The sequence below is a fragment of the Delphinapterus leucas genome, chromosome 8 (assembly GCF_059928025.1).
Source record: "Delphinapterus leucas isolate spDelLeu-1000000601 "Yukka" chromosome 8, BTC_Dleu_Yukka2, whole genome shotgun sequence".
Lineage (NCBI taxonomy): Eukaryota > Metazoa > Chordata > Mammalia > Artiodactyla > Monodontidae > Delphinapterus > Delphinapterus leucas.
Window position 1 is genome coordinate 81,564,836 of NC_143136.1, and position 22,000 is coordinate 81,586,835.

The 22,000-nt window shown below is 34.9% G+C and overlaps 1 protein-coding gene across 2 annotated transcripts in view; it reads right to left on the reverse strand.

The window, feature by feature from the left end:
* EPC2 (enhancer of polycomb 2) overlaps positions 1-22,000 on the reverse strand; it is a 107,270-nt gene that overhangs the window by 15,509 nt on the left and 69,761 nt on the right. For both annotated transcript variants that reach the window (XM_022569688.3, XM_089916836.1), the window contains exons 4-8: positions 13,813-14,019; positions 7,537-7,685; positions 6,413-6,545; positions 3,832-4,023; positions 451-540 (exon numbers count right to left, since the gene is read on the reverse strand). In XM_022569688.3, coding sequence (XP_022425396.1) covers positions 451-540; positions 3,832-4,023; positions 6,413-6,545; positions 7,537-7,685; positions 13,813-14,019 — 771 coding nt within the window. The remainder of the gene's footprint in view (positions 1-450; positions 541-3,831; positions 4,024-6,412; positions 6,546-7,536; positions 7,686-13,812; positions 14,020-22,000) is intronic.

Below are 22,000 nucleotides of genomic sequence, written 5' to 3' on the forward strand. Positions count from 1 at the left end.
TTATTTGACAATATATTGCCATGGGGGAGGTTTAAAAATTATTCCTTTATGTTTGTTACTTACTGGGTTTGTATGGAAAAGATGGGCTTGCCCAAAAGTAAATTTCAATAAACACTCATCAGCCATCTAGGGTTCCATTAGAGATTCTGGGCTCACCTAACTCCAGCAATGACATAGTGAGTAGCTGTCGTAACTGCTGAAGTTATAGTTAAAGCCCAAAGTGAGCTAGATTTCTAAAATATGAGCAGTTATCAATTTCCAAATAAAGGGTTCTGATCTCCTTTGAAAGGACTCAGTACCTTCGAACATCTTTTACTGTTATCTGCATAGGGGATATTAAATAAAAAATGCTGATTGACTTCCCATTTTTAGATCAAGACTAAGTCACCTTGACATGAGTTACCTGTTAATTCCAGTTCACAAAAACACCACAAAAAATAAAGTTCTTACAGCATAATACTGGCATCCTGCCCGCCTCCTGAAAGCACAGGGACCATCAGGATCATTTTCTTCTTCGGGTTCTGATATTGGGGACGGTACCTAGAAGAAGAGGCATGAAGCATTCCATTTAGGAGTTATCAAAAGTCAACAATCTTTGTAATGGTCTAAAATTAGAATCTGATCACAAACAGTGAATCACTCCTATATTACATACAGTAGGCAGTGAATTCCCCAAAACATTTAAAGATTAGCAAAATTTTTCTATGGTTAAAAATCATTATTCTTAATGGACTGGTTCTTGCAGGTAAGCTCACATGGTATTATTGCTTAACTGTTTCTGAACATGCAAGGATTATAGGCTTAAAAAGAATTAGTATGGTTTTTATATATCCCATTTACATTTTGTAAATATTATATGTGGCCATAAATACTTTGTAATAATAGTTATGCTTCACCTATAAGTAGAGATGTTTTTACACAATAACTTTATTTCTCTATAATAAAGCCCAAAACTAGGAAGATAAAAAAGGTTTATGAATAGCCTCCCATCCCCAAAAGCCACAAAGGTCATACATTTCACTCAAAGGGGAGTCCCTTATTTCCCCTCATTTTTATAAATCACTTTTTAAATTTAGCAGATCAGAAGCAGAGAATCAGAAGAGGAAAGAGGACCCGCTAAAAGGTAAGCAGACTGGTTGCAGAGAGAAGTACTAAGCCCACCAGACAGCAAAAGAATACTTTCAAAAAGCTGTCACATATTAAAAAGCATAGGACCAAGTGATACTAGGTCAAATATCCCTACATAATCTGAGTGGACCTCTAGGGCAGCACTGATATATTATACAACAGCAAACTTTATAAATGTCATCAAAAACAGATTAAATGAAATACAAATATACTCTGATATGGCAGGGAAATAATATGGTTTAGATAAATTTCTACCCATAATGGTTAAAATTAAAAAAACAAGTTTTAGTACTTAAGTTTCAGTTGTCTCGCAATTTCACTTTGGAGTACATCTCTTTTTCTGACAACGCTGACTCAACCATATTTACTTGCAAATTACCTCACGAATCCCTCTCTTCCTATTTTGAGAGGAAAAATGCTTTCTCCACATTATTTCCAAACTGTGGTAATTACCACTGAGCAGGGTCATCCAGGGGAGAAAGGCATTTGTTTGAGGTTCCAATATACCTCCACCAACACTATGGGGGAGACACAGAAATAGTAAGCTGGGGCTAATTCTTCTTCCTGGGGAACCAAACCCAAACCTGAAATTTGAAAGGAAATCCCAAATGTGAATTTTACACTTTGATTCCTTTACAAATCATCTACCTCTTTTAAAATATATACAGGAGATGTCACAAAGCCTCAGAAATTTTTTGCATCCCTTCCTCCTGACTACCCCAGGAGGGGATTCCAGGATTTGGTCTGAGACATAGGAAGACAGAGCTGATGTTAGGAGAATCAGAAGCATGATCGAGAAGAGACTGGGTTTTTATTCTGCTCTGCTGCAAATCAGTTGGAGAAGTCTGGTTAAAATGCTTGTTCTCTTAAGGCTCCCTATTCCTTTGTTCTTGTTTATTGGACAAAGAAGAAGCATATATTATTTTAACTATCTTTTTAGCAATAAAATCCTGATTTTGTAAGAGCTACCTTCTAAATAGCTGCCTCACTGAATAATGTCCAACTTTAGGTACATGCCTGCCTACAGTTTAGCAACAGGGGGATACCATTATAAAAATTAATGTTGTCAAAGACGTAGTATAAGGGCTCAGAGGAACCTAAAAGTTTCAAAATGCAATTTCATGTGGGAATGGGGACTATATGAATAAACATATGAATTTAGAACAGAAATGAAGATCCCTTAATAGATGAGGAATATATGACTAGTATGCTGAGTGTGTCTATCAGGATGGATGGACTGATTCTAGCAATAAGGGAAAAGTTTCTACTGGACATAGTATCCCCCTGGCATCACTCTTAAAGGGCTGGGAGTGTATAGCAAAACTTTACTGGCTTTTATAAATGCATTTATCTAACTATGTCATTTCTTACTTAAAATTCTTTAAGAACTTCTCAGTATATATAATGTCGATAGAGGCCGTTTGCCATCCGACTACTACTCCAGGCATCATTCCGTTCACCTCTCTTCCCCTTTGTGTTTTATGCTCCAGCAATGCCAAACTGCTAGCAGTTCCCTCTAATATGCTGTTTTCTCTGCCTTGAGCCCTTCCCTACATCTTCTACCTGGGAAAGACCTACTATTTGTTCTCTCATTCCTTCAAATGCCATCTAATTAATGTCCCATGACTATTCAAAGCCCTGCCTGAGTCTAACTACATGATCCTCTGACAATTTTAATAAACGATTTCATTTAAGTGCTTTTTAAGGGCATACGAAATTAAACACATTTTTGTGCATTTGTTACAACGCGTATGAATGCTAAAATATTATCTGGGGTAGAAAAACTAAATCATCTACAAAAGAATAAAACTAATATAATCTAGCCAAAGGGGACAAGTTTTATGTAAACTCTAGATTTTAAATAGTTACAACAACAAGGTGTTTTATGAACTGTCTTGATTCCAAACATATCTGTCATTGCTTCCAAACATATCTGTCATGTTGGTTAAAAAAAAAATGTTTTTTAAATCAAGTAAGTCAAAATGTTAAAATATGATAAAGCTTGTTATAGTACTCTCTTTAGGTTGCCTACAACATACGGAAAAGAAAAAAGGAGGGCATTGCTAGATCAGGTGCTAAACAATATATGTTTTAAATTGATCCTTTAATATATAAAATAAGGTCTTGTTTTAAAGATAGCACATATGAAACAAAAATTAAGATTTTAAAACTGCAAACATTTTGCTATAAAACTGTTGTAATATAACCAAATAATTATTTTCACAAGTTAAAACTTGAACCAGTTCTAAATTTTCTTTAGAATCAAATAGTTATTGCCAAACAAATTAGCAGAATTTACATTAAAAGTTGTAAAATACAATGCTGGTGGAATTATTGTTGGTGAATATTTACAATGATGTATTAAATGTCTTAAAATATTTATAATCTTTAGTTCAGGAATTCCATTTCTAATAATCTATTTTAAATACAGAGGGAAGAGGTAGAGATGCTAATTTTTATAAAAGGGAAAGCTGAAAACCACCTAAATGCTACACAACAGAATAAACTTTATTCAACTGATAGAAAATAACAGAAGCAAATACCATTTCAGTAGCTAACATAAATAACGTGGAAACTGTTTATGTCATAACATTAGGTGAAGAAAGCAAGAATCAAAACTCTAAGATGTCAATTATGTTTTAAAATATAGCAATACAAAAGACTAGAGGAAAATGTCTTTAAAAATAGTTTTAAAACAAGCACCTGTGGAAATTCATCTTCATCTGAGCTGTGAAAGTCATACTGCTTAATGTCACTCTTATTGATCACAGGCAGTGTCTCAGGAGCGGGCTGCTGAGACGCTAGCAAAGCCTCTGCTTTAGGCTTCTTTGGGTACTTCTTCTTTTGACGAACCACATCAGAAGCCTCTTCTTTCAAAGACAAATGATGCGGGTGCTGTTTACATGACGATTTTTCCCCCAAAAGGAAGAAATGAAAATCATTTTAGAAAGCATGAAAAACTATACTGCTCTTTAAAAAACATACATTTTTACCCCAGAGGTGATTTTACTTTCTGGTTTTAATATGCAAAAATTATTATGTGACCATAAACTGAAAAATGTTTTGCTTTCACAAATTACAGTGAAAAATAATTATGACACTTAAATTTACTTTTTACATTGTTATCAATACTTAAACTAAGATGCTAATGATTTTTAAAAATTGTTCTATTATGCAATCCAGCATTTAAAAACTATTTATATTTTAATTTTATTTAAATCTACTAATTAATGATGAAAATTAACTATTTTTTTTAAATGACTTGAATTAGATTATAAATTCATAAATTCATTTCTATGCTCATTTTCAATTTTTAAAAATGTCTACATGTGGGGTAACTTTTTTGAGACAGATAAGCTTATTAATTAGGAAAAAAACTTCACTTTTTCAAATGAATAATTACTGCCTCAACTGAACAATAATCAAACTGTTCTCAGGTACCCCAGAGTTGAGTGGTGGTATGTGAGAGACCATCTGGCAAAGAAACTGACTGATGGGGTGGGTTCTAGCACCCACCTCTCCTCAACAGAGCAGCTCTGTTTCTGTTTTAACATATTGCCATTCTTTTTTTTTTTTTTTTTGGCAGTACGCAGGCCTCTCACTGCCGTGGCCTCTCCCGTTGCAGAGCACAGGCTCCAGATGCACAGGCTCAGCGGCCATGGCTCACGGGCCCAGCCGCTCCGCGGCATGTGGGATCTTCCCGGACCGGGGCACGAACCAGTGTCCCCTGCATCAGCAGGCAGACTCTCAACCACTGAGCCACCAGGGAAGCCCTTGGCATTCTTTTAATAAATAGAGATCTACTACTTTAAAAAGCTTGAAAATGACTGTTCTAAGCATCAAAGTACAAGCACTATGAAAGTGTAAAAATATTGAGGAAGTTACACCTTTCCCCATGTAGCTCAGGTTTTTGTAAAAACTACTTTAGGGTCAAAAATGTTACACATGATGAAAATGTCGCTTAAATGCCAAGTTACTGAGATATAAATGGTTTCATACAATGGATGTAGCTATGACATCAAAAAGAAACCCCCAACTTCTCAGAAACTAGTTATATTTTAAGGTGGGATGTGTGACAAAGGAAATATAGTTAACTATGTGAAATAGGGTAGAGCAACAATGGATGCAACCATACTTCTAAAATTAATATTTAAATAGGGTGGGTGTTTAATCTTAAAGATGATCTAAAATAAGAATCAATATATAACAAAGGCTGATTCTGTCAGTAATTTGGGGTTGAGATTTTCATATTCTATGCCTACCAATAATATGTCTTGGAAAAGCATTGATTTATATAAAAAGGCTTTTTTAAAATAATGTACAAAATGACATTTATTGTATTGTTTATGGCGAAGCAAGTGTGATTTAAAGGGTAGGTGGGCTAGATGCCTGTGATTAATAAGAAAGAACTTTGTTGTTTGAATTGACATGAGTTGAATAATGGAGGAGTCTTCCTGCTCCACATCCTTCCTTGACCTTTAGGAATGAACGCATGAAAACTGAGGATTGTGCACATTTTTAAAAGATGAATTTTCCACAAACACCCTAAGTCACTTTTAAAATCTTGCTACACAGTACAGCTCTACTGTCTAAATGCTCAGCCAATAACCTGTTTCTTTTTAAAATCTAAGCTCCTTAAAGGTTTTATTAATTTTTGTATTTCTCAACTGAATACTTTAATATTCACTTGGAACAGTGAATAATGAATAAATATAATTCTTCAGTCTAAGAAACTAAAGTAATTACTAGTGCTCTTTATTAGGAAGAAACTGTGATCCAGAAGTTATAGGACTTTTTCAAGTCAAGATAGATAGCAACTGATAAATGCTGGTTATGGCAATAGTGATGACAAAAAGAATAACTTCCAATAGTCTCAATGAGGAAAGCTTTAATTTTAGATTTTGATGCCTGCCACTATGATGCAGGATTTGCTAAGGCTCGTGATAATAACTAAGCTTTAATTACCCATATTCTATAAAGAAGCAGACAGCATAGTTGAAAGCACACTGTCTTTGATGTTAGACCTAGACTCAAATTTTGAATCTGCCACTTAACAACTTTACGATCTGGAAGTCACATAGAGGTAAAAATCTATCTCAAAGGGTAGTTATAAGGATTAATGAATCAACATGTGTATAAAAAATCCTAGCAAAGTGCTTGGCAAAAAGTAGGAACTCAAGCATGTTAATAACTTTCTTCCTTAACCAAACTATTATAAGACAACTTCAGAAAACAACTGTCTGATCAATACTACCATACATGCTTCTCCCCAGAAGATATTCACCTTAGTTTTACATTCTTGGACTTTGTGATGATTTCCATTATGGTGAGTTGCTGGAGTGGCATATAACTCTTTTTCTGATCTATTGATCTTCACTTCATTAAGGATTTCACCACCATAGTCTCCCAAATGATATCTTGAAAAGGAAATAATATATAAGAAAATGTTACAGTTTAAAAATAAAGAAGAAATAAAAAACCAATGATACTTCATTTACTTGGAACACAACTAATCAAACAGAGCCAACAATTAATCAGATTTTTTTTTTTTTTTTTTGCGGTAAGCGGGCCTCTCACTGTTGTGGCCTCTCCCGTCGCGGAGCACAGGCTCCGGACGCGCAGGCTCAGCGGCCATGGCTCACGGGCCCAGCTGCTCCGCAGCATGTGGGATCTTCCCGGACCGGGGCACGAACCCGTGTCCCCTGCATCGGCAGGTGGACTCTCAACCACTGCGCCACCAGGGAAGCCCAATCAGATTATTCTTAAGAGAGAAAACTTACGGGAATAAAGAAGCCCATATTTGGGATTTAGTAAAAACAAAACCATCCCCCACCCCCACCCACCTAATCTCTAAGGGACACAGAAGACGGAATCCTCATATATTTTATATTTTCAAGCACTAGGAAGTGATGTTTAGAATGCCTACCTCAGCAAACACACAAAATTTTGTTAGGTTTAGCACAGTCTACTTAATTATGTAGGAAAAGGATGATTACATCAGAGGATACATTTTCAAAATGCAATGAAACAAGTATTTCCTAACTAATCAGAAAATAAAATCAAATAAACATTTCTCTCTCTCAAATTTTGTTTAATAGAAACTTTAATTCAGAGAATTGGATAAGATGATCTCCAAGTTCTTTTCTAAATACAACTCAATGATTCTGCAACAACAAAAAATTACATATAACAGAGGATCTACACTACACACGAAAATATCCCCCAAATTTGCAACCCGAGCTGGTAACTTAATCTGATTTTTAAAACAAAAAAGTAGTAATCACAATTTTCAAAAAATGTAGATTTTGTTATATAATCAATTTCAGTTGTTATAAAGCTTAAATTTGGTTACATTTTGCCTATCATTTGACTAAAGCTGTTACTGGTTTGTAATAGTAGCAATGTTACCTTTTTTCCACAACTTCTAAGGTTAAGTGCAATAATTCTCGTTTTGTTTTCTCTCTTCTCTTAATCATTTCCAAAATTGTTATGGCTCTACTAAACTCTCGTCTCAGCTTCAACATCTTTTCATAAGAGGCTTCATCATTCTTACGATTCTATTGAAAATAACAAGTTTAGAAGAATAAATCCAATTGTCCACATTTCCAGCTTCATTCAACAAAATCTTATCAGACCCAAATTCATTCTATAAAAGCAAAATGTTAAAAAATCATCTAAAAAGCAACTACATTAAGAGAAACTATTTAACTCTGAAAATAAAAGTATAAGCAAATATCTCAATAAATATTAAAAAAAAATGTTGCCAGCTGTTGAAAAGATGGAATGACATAGAAGGGATAATTCCAATGTAAACAAAATTTTTAAAGTCTGTCTGAAACAAAACCTACTATATCAGAAAAATGCAGTCTTTTCATATTGTTACAAGGTATTTTGCAATGACAGAGGGAAAGAGTTGTCAAATCAAGGTTACCTAAAAATAGCTAAAATGAGAGGCTTATTTGGGGGCTGGACAGTTCAATACACTACAGTGTAAACAATCATAATGATAAGCAAAGCTTCACTTCAGAAACTCAGATATAAAACTGATTATGGGATATAAAGGATCTCAAGGAATCGAATGATCATGCTTCAGTGTAGTAACACCTAATTACAGAGTAGAAAAGACATCCAGTGAAAAGTCTGAATTTCATTAGAAGTTCTTACTTTGAACTGTAAGAAGTAACTTGAACTAACTCACAGGTGAAAGTCCTATCATAACTAGAGAAGGCTCAATTGTAATTAGCAGCATCATTTGCATATAAAAGTAACTGTTAATAAAAATATTTTGTTCAATCAAATATCCACAGAATACTTACTTTATATTAGGCATGGAACTATTTGTTTTAAAATAGACCACTACCACCCCTCATTCTATATGTCTAGACAGACTGCATTTAAGCAAGCTTTCCATACCTGACTTAATAAAGCAATATGACATTAGAAGGAACCCAAAGAAAGCCAGGTTTCATACTGGAGGATTATAAAAGAGAAAATAAAACTTGAGAAAGATTCAAAGTTTTACTTTTTTCTTTTTGTGTATAGTTACTTGTATTTGAAAATTAATCATCACCTATAAAACATTACCTAAACTAAGTCCCATTAAGGTAGTGCATACTGAATATTAAAAAATACTATGTTAATAAATCATTCTTTTATCTTATCCAAAGGAAATCAATCTTTTTCCCCCTTCAGCAGTACTATGTGAGAAAAGGCAAAAATCTAAAGCATGGTATTAAGCAAATGTTTTTTTGTAACCAGGCAGCAATAATACCTTCCGAATGAAAAAAAACTAACATTACCAAGAGCAAATATTAAAAGTGCTCACTCTGTACAAAGTATTGCACATGTCCCCTACGCTCAAAAGGCTTAAAGTCTAATAAGAATGAGAGATATACAGATTCAAAAGATGAATAATAATAGCAGCTGAACCAAAAGTGCACCAGAACCTTTTAAAATTGTCCTCATTTTCACTAAGGGTTTCTCTTGGACTGTATGCTTCTCTCCCATCTTACTCATTCATTTCCCGCTCTCTTTAGGCCCAAATAACTAGTGTTCCTAATTTTTCTTTACCCCAGTCCTGCCCTCTCTGCTCTACTTTGTAACCTTTTATTGTGAAATAATTTCAGATTACAAAAAAGTTACAAAAAAGTATAAAGAATTCCCATATATCTTCATTCAGATTCTCCAAAGGTTAATATTTTACACTTGCTTTATGTATCTCTCTCTATGTATGTATCTATGTATGTATGTACATACACATTGTTATGGACCGAATGTTTGCATCTCCTGATAACTCATATGTTGAAATCCTAACTCTCCAATGTGATTTTTATTTGGAGGTAAGGCCTTTGGGAGTCCTGTAGAATGGATTAGTACCCTAAGAGACCCCAGAGAGATCTCTTGCCCCATCTGCCATGTGAGGACACAGCAAGAGGACCATCTATGAAACAGAAAGTGGTCCCTCAATAGTCAACAAATCTGACGGTACCTGGAACTTGGACTTCCCAACCTCCAGAAGTGAGAAATAAATGTTTGCTGTTTAAGCCACCCAGTCTAATGTATTCTTGTTACAACAGCTCAAATGAACTAAGACACATGTATATATACAAACACATACACACATATATAAACTATTAGCAATGGTGTTTTAAATATTTTTCGAGAAAAGTTGAAGATATAATGCTCCTTTATCCCCTAAACACTTTAATATATATTTTCTAAAAACAATGATAATCTCTTATACACAGTACCATTATCAAAATCAGAAAATTAACATTGATATAAAAACTATTACTTAACTTACTGACTTTATTCATATTTTGCCAATTGTCCCATTAATGTCCTTCACAGCAAGAAATAGTTATATACATGTTTTATACATTTATATAATGTTGCTATAAAGGACATTAATAGGACAATAATAACTTTATTATTAAAATTCATTAATAGTAATAAATTCTTTTTCCTGGTCTAGGACCCGATTCAGGATTAAAATTGTGTTTAGCTGTCATGTCTCTTTACTCTCCTATAATTTGGAATAGTTCCTCTGTCTTTCTATGGTGATCATAACCTTGATAGTTTCAAAGAGCAGAAGCCACTTATTTTTGTAGAATGTTCCTCAATTTGGGTTTCTTTGATGTTTTTCCACAATTAAATTCATGTTGCAAACTTTTGGTAGGACCATCACAGAAGAGATACTGTGTCTCTCACTCAGCATATCAGGAGTTAAATGATACCTATTTGTCCCATTACTGCCCCATTGATCACTTGATTAAGATGGTGTTTGCCAGATTTCTCTAGTCAAATTAGTATTTTTCCTTTTTTAATTAAAAAGTATGCTGTGGGACTTACATAAGCATCTTGTTTCTCATCAAATTTCCCCCATCAGTTTAGCTTCCATTAATTCTAACTTTTGCCAGAAACAATTGCTACTATGGTGGTTGCCAAATGGTGATTTTTGAACTCCATCATCCCACTGACATTTATAAGTTGGAAATCTATGGTAAGGAAAAGTGTTCTCTTTCATCTATCAATCAATCAATCAATCAATCAATCATCTACTTATCCATCTATCCATCCATCCATTTATATCAGTATAGACTCATGGGTTACTTTATGGGTTATAATCCATTACTCTCCTTATTTTGACATACAAACTTGCCCACATCTGATCAGCAGGGTCACCCTTTAAGCTCGCTCCTGAGGCCTTCGAACATGGCTCCAACATTCTCCAATCACATTCTTATATTCTGGCAAAGCAGAATGTTCCAAGCTTATCTTTATGCTTTCCTAGCACCAGACCTAAAATCATTTTTCTAAGGAGTCCTGGTTCCCTTTAATGGAAAACAGTATTTAAAATCAAGATTTACATGCTAGTGTAATTGCTTCTATACCCTCTTGCAAACAGAGCTAGGAAATAAGCCTGTAATATATTTATGTACATACCCATGCATAGATCTATATCTATTTCTAGCTATATCAATATTAAAAGCTGTAAGTTCATACTGACATCTTTTCTGTGCTTTTAAGATGGCCCTACTCCCTATATTCAAATCTACTCAATTCCCTTTACCCTTCTTCACAACTGTCTCTGCTTGGAGCAAATTCCTGTCTTCTTGTTCCAGTTACATATTATAGTTCTGACCAACTGCCAAATCTATAGGGAAGTGGTTTTCAAACTGCTGTAATTTAGAGTTAACTATAGATCTTTTTAAGCCAAGGCTAATTCACGAGTGATTGTTATGTGCAGCCAGACTGAGAACCACTACCCTGGAAGTTTCCTCTCCTAACTATCTTGCCACACAGAGGGAGGAGAGAAGGCACAAACGCTAACAGTTTTACCTATGGGGTTAAACATATGAACGTATATGCTGATTCAAGACTTCCCAGTCAGTGCACTCAGAGATGCTGGTACCTTAACACCATGTCATTTGAGAATGTCCTAAAGCACTTAAGCACTCCCAAACTAAACATTAGTTTAATGATTAAAATTAAATTATAGACTTCCAAGCAAATATTTCAGAAGTCCTTTACTCTAGCTTTTGCATCAGCTATATAAATGTTTTTACATTTGTGGGAATAGAAAAGGAAGCAGAGGACCTCTGTTAGCTGGTATTCATTTTTGCATATCTCAATGCCTGACCACCTCCTGAACACCTAGGGTGTCCACTCTCGATTGCTTTCCTAACTTTCTCATTTTAAAACTCATAGACATTTCTAAGCAGCAAGAGTGTACATGAAGGGGAATAGTTTTTGGTCCCATAACTGAAAACAGAGAGGAATAAAAATACCATTGGAAAAGAAAATATACCACCTTGGAGAGGAAGATGAAAATAACAGGTAAGAGAAAGGGTAGGAATCAGAGTGTCAGGAAAATGCTGGCCTAGTTATTACACAATGGAGAAATGCCTAAACACAGGAACCTATTTCTAGCAATTCTCAAAACACACTGGTTAGAAAATAGTGATTTAACCTATTTAAGAATAAAACATGTTTAAACATTTGTAATATTGTTTATATGTCAATAAATACTGATAATTTTAAGTACTTCATACCCATTCACTAAAAGAAGCCCAACAGTACTTTTCCTTCAAAAGACATTGCTCTAAGTCTATCTTTTGCAATACATCTGAATCAATTACATTTCTTTTAAAAAGTAACTGGAAGTTCAGATTTTTTCAATAATCCACATAAACCTCTCCTTCCTCATGTCCATATTTATAAAGCTTTACTGTATTTACAAACTCATCTCATTATAGTCTTTTCTAAACAATGCACTAAATCTTCAAGAAATAGCTAATATTTCCTTAGCTAAGAACCAAAACACCAAATTGAAAATTCAGTCTGGGTTAGGGAATGTCATACACAATTGGGAAATCCAAGAAAGAGTTATAAAAACTCTGGTTGTTAACCAGTAGGGAAGTTTCCCCTATAATGTACTATCCCTGGCAGCTGTTATGCTTCACAGCTGTTATATTAACAGCTGACAAGGACAAGCATTCAAGAGAATGAGAAAGCATTCTCATTCAGGAGAAACAGGAATCCACGGAAAATGCTTTGCCTCCAATTATAATTCCTCATGGTTTTTACATTTATATGTTCCTAATATTCTGCAATGTTAGAGGATGTGTTACCATGTCTGATGTTTACCGTTAATTATGAGAAATGGAAGGCAGCGACTACCAGTCTGAAATAATGCTTTCTTCTATACTGTATCATTTCACAGCCTGAGACCCCATTTCTCTTAAAATTCTGGCTCATCTTGCTTCTGAAAGCCAGATTAGGACAAGTTTGTCAATTCGAAATCTGACACAACCAACAACTCAGAAAAGGAGAAAAAGGTTCCATTGTGTTACTTGCGACTGTTAGCAGAACAGGCTTGAAAATGAACCTTTCCCAACTTCCCATGACCCCACAGTAGTTAGAGGGAGTAAAGTCCATTTTCACATGCATGATTTAGAATATGGTTTCAAAGGAACTCTTAAGCTTCCCAAACAGAGGATATGTATAGAATGTACAGTTTACTGAAGAATTCAAAACTTCAGAGTTTTCTTCCTAACACGAATTTCCTCACATCACTTCAACTGCAAGCCTAAAATGGTATAACCAATAGATTTATAAAGCCCATAGGTATTAAATAAACATTGCAAACAACTGGGGGATAGAAGCTACTGAATAGCAGGCTTTCTAATATAAAGTTCAACAATGTCATTAGCTTCTCTTTATATTCGAATTACTGAAAATTACTCAAGCTATCAGCAAAAAAAAAAATATTGGTCTTAAATACTATCAAGGTACATTCAGTTAAATCTAATTTGCATATTACCTTTCTTTCTTCCTTTTTTTTTTAAACATCTTTATTGGAGTATAATTGCTTTACAATGGTGTGTTAGTTTCTGCTTTATAACAAAGTGAATCAGTTATACATATACATACGTTCCCATATCTCTTCCTTCTTGCGTCTCCCTCCCTCCCACCCTCCCTATCCCACCCCTCTAGGTAGACACAAAGCACCGAGCTGATCTCCCTGTGCTATGCAGCTGCTTCCCACTAGCTATCTATTTTACGTTTGGTAGTGTATATATGTCCATGCCACTCTCTCACTTTGTCACAGCTTACCCTTCCCCCTCCCCATATCCTCAAGTCCATGCTCTAGTAAGACGCAGACCTACTAGAGCATATTACCTTTCGAGTTTGCATTTTCTCTGTTCTCCTCCGAAAGGCAACATAAGGGTCGTTGTTGGTAGAGCCATCTCTTTTCTCTTGTTTTATCTGAGGAATGAGGGATGGTCCCCTGCAGTTTTTACGTTTTCTCACCCAGTAGTCATATACAGCTTTAATAAGGTAATCATCTTCGTTTAGCAGCAGTTTTGCTTCTTGAAGTGTTACAAGCTAAATAAAAAATAAAAAATGTCATCAACTACAATGCTTAAAAAAAATTAAAATTAAACTATACCTACAGGAAAAAATGTGATCAGTCTAACAATTATGATCAGATACCATGATGGCAGAAAACACAATTCAAACAAAGACTTTATTAAGATTTACCAAAATTAGAAATTTGCCCTAAGAGGTAGTGCGTTCCACCACTTAAAATATTTAAGAAGCCTGGATTAATGATAAGACTACAACAGATTTATGACTCAGGAAAGTCTTGAACTGGAAGACATCCAGGATCCTTCAAAATTCTGATATTCTGGGATTCCACACATTGGAGGATCTACTAGTTTTCAATAGTCTACTAGCTTCTTTCAGTGTTTTTGTTTTTCAACAGAAACTAGAATTTACAGGTGGTTTCTTTTTACCTCCCTCCAAAATAAACTATGAATATTTTCCAACGTATTGCAACTAAATAAACACATGCCTCCTTTGAAACTGAAAAGGACAAACTTAGCATGTTTCCAGAAGTCTCAACACTAGGCAATCTTGAATTTCTTGTACCAATTACATATATAAACAATTCCTCTAACAAAGCTGATTAAATACTAGAGAATCCTTGTTCTAAACACTCATTTTGTTAATGACATTGTCATGTCTGGGACAGTGGCATCTCAGGGATCTATTTCTCCTTTATCAGTGCAGCCAATATATGCTGACATTATCTCAAAGTAAAGTTTGTAGAAATTTGCTTGGTCACATCTGTTTCCTTGCTCCTTGTGAAGATCAGAGAGGCTAATCAGCTTTAGTAAGATGGATTAGGGGTTACACATATCCATTTATAGTGAAGCTTAGAAAAAGATTATGGAGTTTTAGAGCTGTGAACCCTTACTGAAGTGATGCTATCCCAATCTTTTTACTTTTATCATTCTAGGGATGAAGATTCATTTTCAAAACAAATTGAGATATCTCTTAAAAACTTGGAAATGAGGGGAAAATTTTTATCACTGAAATTTTAAGATCAACATACTAATCAATCTGCAGGTTGTAGGAATTCATTTGAAGAAAGCATGACTTAGCAAATAAATTTTTGCTATGATCTGACTTCTCATATTGGTATAACTTCATGGAATAAATGTAATAATCACTTGGACTTCCAGTCCTATGATGGTGCTTACTAAAGCTAATTAGTTGGTTTCTTATTATAATTTGGCTGCCAAGATGGTTTGACCACAGGAAGAGAATACAGATGGTATCAACTCAAGTATTCTAGTCCACATGACAATAAAATTATAAGTGGCCATTCTTTGGTTTATTCAAAGTCTCAGTGGAGTCAGCTTAACTGCATCTGAGACGCCGAGTAACTTGACCTTTAAAGTGGAAAGCCGGAGCCTGAAACATGAGATCAAACCAAAAGAACCAATATTTCCAAACATCAACTTTAAGTGGACACTCTCCCACTGTTAGCTGAAGTTCTCTGGAATGGTGATGTGTACCTCCAAAGTCTACAAGGACGGTGGCAGAATAAAAATAGAGCTTTCTGGATCTAACAAAATTCCACCAAATGCTTAGAGCATAGCATAACTGGTAGCTCTCATGTGCTCTGGGGACCAAAGGGAAACAATGCTGTGATATGCTATACGTGCTTCAGCTGTTTGGTCATTCTGCTTCTGATAAAATTTTATAACCTTCACTAATTAAATCAAGAACTTAATCTAACCTTTGAGTGGGGAGGAAGATAATCTCTTTCCTTCAACCAGCAGAGCAGTGGTGAGTTTCTTATATAACAACATTATCAAAATAACACTGCTTCCTATCTTCCTGCAGGAGGTGTCAGGAGATTAAAACACTGCCTCAGATTTTCTTCTCTGGTGCTTCTTGCCCCTGCTTTCAGAAATGTCCTTCTGCCTGGTGCTTAAGTACCCTCTTTATATCTGAGGTAATAAGAATTCAATACACAGTTTAAACATCCTGACATTACTTTCCTATGTTAGCTGTAAGTCAACAACTGCTGTTTTTATATTGTCACACGGCCAATTTTTCTTTTATTGGATAATTTTGGTTTTAGTCATTCTGTAAAACTTATCTTTAGCTATTCTAGGGCAACTGGTATCAGTGCCTCTCTGCTATCATGGTGACAGCATCAATTTGAGTGGACAAGAACTATTTACAGAGAAAGTAGTCACAAATTATGTGACATGATTAAAAATCCACAAAAATCAGAATCCTACTACTTTTATACCTAAGGAAAAAGTTCTGCCATTTAGCATTTCATCTACTAGAAAGCAGTAGAAACCAGTATTCAAGTGGCAAAGGGGTCTGTGATAAATTTATTATTTCCAAGGCAGCTCTGACTTACTTTATTTACTTATTTTGGGGGCTTAGGGATGGGAGATAAAAATTCTTCTTTTTCTAGACTGCAACAAGCTCCATCATTTAGTTTGCTTATATACAAAACTCATGGTCTAGCAATTTCAATAAATGCACAAATTTAATACACAAATGAATAAATTACATGTAAAAATTAATGCTTTTACATATAAAATAGCCAATTAAGCAGTAAGTAGTTAATAACTACTATCAGCCCATCATTTGTGCTACAGGTTGTGCGGAAGATAACAAAAAAAACTTTAAGACAAATCCAATCCTTAAAGAAACTTACAGTATGGGAATTAAGGTTAGACAAATACAAATTAAACAATAAGAGAACGTAAGAACTTTGCAACTGGGTATTAGTGCAGTAAGATAGAGGACACAGTCACAAAAAACTCCATCTGAAAAAAAAAAAAAAAAAAAAACTCCATCTGAGAGTGCCTGTGTTGGCAGCTTACGGTACAAGAATAAATTCTGAGGATAGATACCAAAGGAAAAGAACAAGAGGTAGAGGAGCTAAGGAAGAGGAGATGAAGAAACAAGAAGAATCCGGAAAGATGGAGGTCAACAAATCCAATACTACAGGGATATTAAGTAGGACGCAGACTAAAAAGAGACTCCTGGATGATAATTAGGAGGCCATCAGTGACCTTAAACAGTGCAGTATCAGTAAACTAAAATGGACTAAAAGGTAAACAATATGGCTTATCTTTTGAAAATTTAACTGTGACTTAATAAAAAAGGAGAGATGTAGGGTAGTAGTTTATTGAAAATTTAGGGACTAAAGGAAAAGGATTTTAAAAACCCACAAGATCCTGAGTTTTGGGAGTCACTGGAGAGAGAATGAATACAGTATAGGATCATCTGGAGTTAAGAGAGTAAGTTAAGTTTTGAAAAGGTTAAACTTGAGAGGTCTGTGGACCATCTAGATGGAGATGCCAACAGTCAGCACAAAAAGAGAAAAAAGAAAATCCTGGGGCTTGAGAAAGTGGTCAAGCCTAAAGGCATAGGTATTACTATAACCACAAAAATGCTCGATGAGGTGATATTACCCCTCAAAATAATCAGGACAAGAATACCAAGAACAGAATTTCAAGAAACTGATGTTTGCAGGAGTTGAATGAAACGGAGTCAGTAAAAGAAAATTAGAAGGAATGGTCATAAAAAAATCATAAGAAAACCAAAAGGGAATGAATTGTATTCAAAAGAACAAAGGTGAGGACAATTTGAAGAAATAAGGAGAACTCAAATAAGACAAAGGATGGGAACTGAAAATAATCACAGACTTTGGCAACAAGAGTTTTCAATAATGACTTCATTGCAATAGTCTCCACAGAATAATGCCAGCAGAAGCTTCTGCCCCAGTCCATCTTTTATGTCTTTCTCTACCAACTTAATAAATATTGGTTTAACCACACACTTGATTCCTTGCCCTGGGATCTGGTACTATCCTAGCCCCCAAAAAGAGAAACTAAAGAACTCCATGAATCCTCCAGATCAGACACTTGGAATGAGGGGAGGCTTTTGCTATCTTTAATCCTTGGTTCTATTCATAAGACAATTTTCTTGTTCCTGTAACAAAGCCTTCACCTTAATCTCCTCTGCAGAAAGCAGATGCTATCAAGCTCTGAGAACCTAGCCAGTTGTTTTGGAGTCTGGAAGCTTGCCACTGAGCAAAGAGAACTAAAATAGGATGGTGCTGATTATAGTGCATAGTTAATTTGCTGTTTACATGCTTTTTGTTTATCTTGTACCCACTTAGATGATAAGCTCCACAAGGGCAGAACTTCTGTCACTTGTCTTACTCACCTGAGCACTAAATAAATATTACTAACTGAATGAAAAAAAGCAAATTACAGAACACACAGAAGAAGGCTTCTGATGATATAATTTCAACCACCATGAGAATTTTGGAGCAATCATGGAAAACAGAAGAAATGCCAAACGTCTGATCAAGCCTAGGTTTGCTAGGAAAATTTACACATAAAGAAGAAAAACTGAAATTATATCTGATGCCAGTGATCAAAATCCTAGGCAAACTGTGAGCACTAATTATAATGAGTATCAATTTGATAATTAAACAAATTTCCAATAAAAAAAAGACAATCCCTCAAAAAACAAATTAAGTTGAATTTTACAAACTTCAGTTTTAATGTACTTTTTTGGACAGTACACTAGATATTACTTTCCATCTAAATGGGGGACGGGTCCCATCCAAAAAAATGAGATGACAAAAAAATATGCTACGGACGAAGGAGCAAGGTAAAAACCTACAAGACCAAATAAATGAAGAGGAAATAGGAAACCTACCTGAAAAAGAATTCAGAGTAATGATAGCAAAGATGATCCAAAATCTCGGAAATAGAATGGAGGCATGGATTCAGAAAATACAAGAAATCTTTAACAAAGACCTAGAAGAACTATAAACAACAAACAAAAGGGGATGAACAACACAATAACTGAAATGAAAAATACACTAGAAGGAATCAATATTAGAATAACTGAGACAGAAGAGCAAATAAGTGAGCTGGAAGTATGGTAGAAATAACTGAGGAAGAGCAGAATAAAGAAAAAAGAATGAAAAGAGAATTGAGGACAGCTTCAGAGACCTCTGGGACAACATTAAATGCACCAACGTTCGAATTATAGGGGTCTCAGAAGAAGAGAAAGAGAAAGGGTCTGAGAAAATATCTGAAGAGATTATAGTAAAAAACTGCCCTAACATGGGAAAAGAAAGAGCCACCCATGTCCAGGAAGCACAGAGTGTCCCATACAGGATAAACCCTAGCAGAACACAGCGAGACACATATTAATCAAACTAACAAAAATTAAATTCAAAGAAAAAATATTAAAAGTGGCAAGGGAAAACAACAAATAACATACAAAGGAATCCCTCTAAGGTTATCAACTGATTTTTCAGCAGAAACTCTGCAGGCCACAAAGGAGTGGCAGGATATATTTAAAGTGATGAAAGGGAAAAACCTACAACCAAGATTACTCTACCCAGCAAGGATCTCATTCAGATTTGATGGAGAAATTAAAAGCTTTACAGACAAGCAAAAGCTAAGAGAATTCAGCACCCCAAACCAGCTTTACAGCAAATGCTAAAGGAATTTCTCTAGGTGGGAAACACAAGAGAAGAAAAGACCCACAAAAGCAAAACCAAATCAATTAAGAAAATGGTAATAGGAACATACATATTGATAATCACTGTGAATGTAAATGGATTAAATGCTGCAACCAAAAGACACAGACTGGGTGAATGGATACAGAAACAAGACCTGCATACATGCTGTCTAGAAGAGACCCACTTCAGACGTAGGGACACATACAGACTGAAAGTGAGGGGATGGAAAAAGATATTCCATGCAAATGGAAATCACAAGAAAGCTGAAGTAGCAATACTCATATCAGATAAAATAGACTTTAAAATAAAGAATGTTACAACAGACAAGGAAGGACACTACATAATGATCAACGGATCAATCCAAGAAGAAGATATAACAATTATAAATATTTATGCACCCAACATAGGAGTACCTCAATACATAAGGCAACTGCTAACAGCTATAAAAGAGGAAATCGACAGTAACACAATAATAGTGGGGGACTTTAACACCTCACTTACACCAATGGACAGATCATCCAAACAGAAAATTAATAAGGAAACACAAGCTTTAAATGACATAATAGACTAGATAGATTTAAATGATATTTATAGGACATTCCATCCAAAACCAGCAGATTACACTTTCTTCTCAAGTGTGCATGGAACATTCTCCAGGATAGATAACATCCTGGGTCACAAATCAAGCCTCAGTAAATTTAAGAAAATTGAAATCGTATGAAGCATCTTTTCCAACCACAACGTTATGAGATTAGAAATCAATTACAGGAAAAAAACTGTAAAAAAACATAAACACATGGATGCTAAACAGTGCACCGCTAAATAACCAAGAGATCACTGAAGAAATCAAAGAAATGAAAATATTTCTAGAAACGAATGACAATGAAAACATGATGGCCCCAAACCTATGGGATTCAACAAAAGCAGTTCTAAGAGGGAAGTTTATAGCAATTCAATCTCACCTCAAGAAACAAGAAAGTATAAAATAAACAATCTAACCTTACACCTAAAGCAACTAGAAAAAGAACAAAGAAAACCAAAGTTAGTAGAAGGAAAGAAATCATAAAGATCAGAGCAGAAATAAATGAAATAGAAATGAAAACAATAGTAAAGATCCATAAAATTAAAATTTGATTTTGAGAAGATAAACAAAATTGATAAACCTTTAGCCAGACTCATCAAGAAAAAAAGGGAGAGGAACTCAAATCAATAAAATTAGAAATGAAAAAGGAGAAATTACAACAGACACCACAGAAATACAAAGCATGCTAAGAGACTACTACAAGCAACTCTATGCCAATAAAATGGACAACCTGGAAGAAATGGACAAATTCTTAGAAAGGTATAACCTTCCAAGACTGAACCAGGAAGAAACAGAAAATATGAACAGACCAATCTTAAGTAAGGAAATTGAAACTGTAATTTAAAATCTTCCAGCAAACAAAAATCCAGGACAAGATGGCTTCACAGGTGAATTCTATCAAACAGAGAAGAGTTAACACCTATTCTTCTCAAACTTTTCCAAAAAACTGCAGAGGGAGGAATACTCCCAAACCCATTCTACAAGGCCACCATCACTCTGATACCAAAACCAGACAAAGACATCACAAAAAAAGAAAATTACAGACCAATATATCTATCACTGATGAACACAGACGCAAAAACCCTCAACAAAGTACTAGCAAACAGAATCCAACAGCACATTAAAAAGAGCATACACCGTGATAAAGTGGGATTTATCCCAGAGATGCAAGGATTCTTCAATATATGCAAATCAAACAATGCAATACACCATATTAACAAATTAAAGAATAAAAACCATATGATCATCTCAATAGATGCAGAAGAAGCTTTTGACAAAATTCAACACCCACTTATGATAAAAACTCTCCAGAAAGTGGGCACAGAGGGAACCTACCTCAACATAATAAAGGCCATATACAACAAACCAACAGCAAACATCATTCTCAATGTTGAAAAACTGAAAGCATTTTCTCTAAGCTCAGGAACAAGACAAGGTGTCCACTCTCACTACTATTATTCAATAGTTTAGGAAGCCCTAGCCACGGCAATCAGAGAAGAAAAAGAAATACAAATTATAAAATATGAAGTAAAACTGTCACTGTTTGCTGATGACATGATACTATACATAGAAAATCCTAAAGATGCCACCAGAAAACTACTAGAACTAATCAGTGAATTTGGGAAGGTTGCAGGCAGGATACAAAATTAAGGCACAGAAATCTCTGGCATTCCTATACACTAACAATAAAAGACCAGAAAGAGAAATTAAGGAAACAATCCCATTTACCACTGCAACAAAAAGAATAAAATACCTAGGAATAAACCTATGTAAGGAGGCAAAAGACCTGTATGCAGAAAACTATAAGACACTGATGAAAGAAATCAAAGACAATGCAAACAGGTGGAGAAATATAACATGCTCCTGGATTGGAAGAATCAGTATTGTAAAAATGACTATCCTACCCAAAGCAA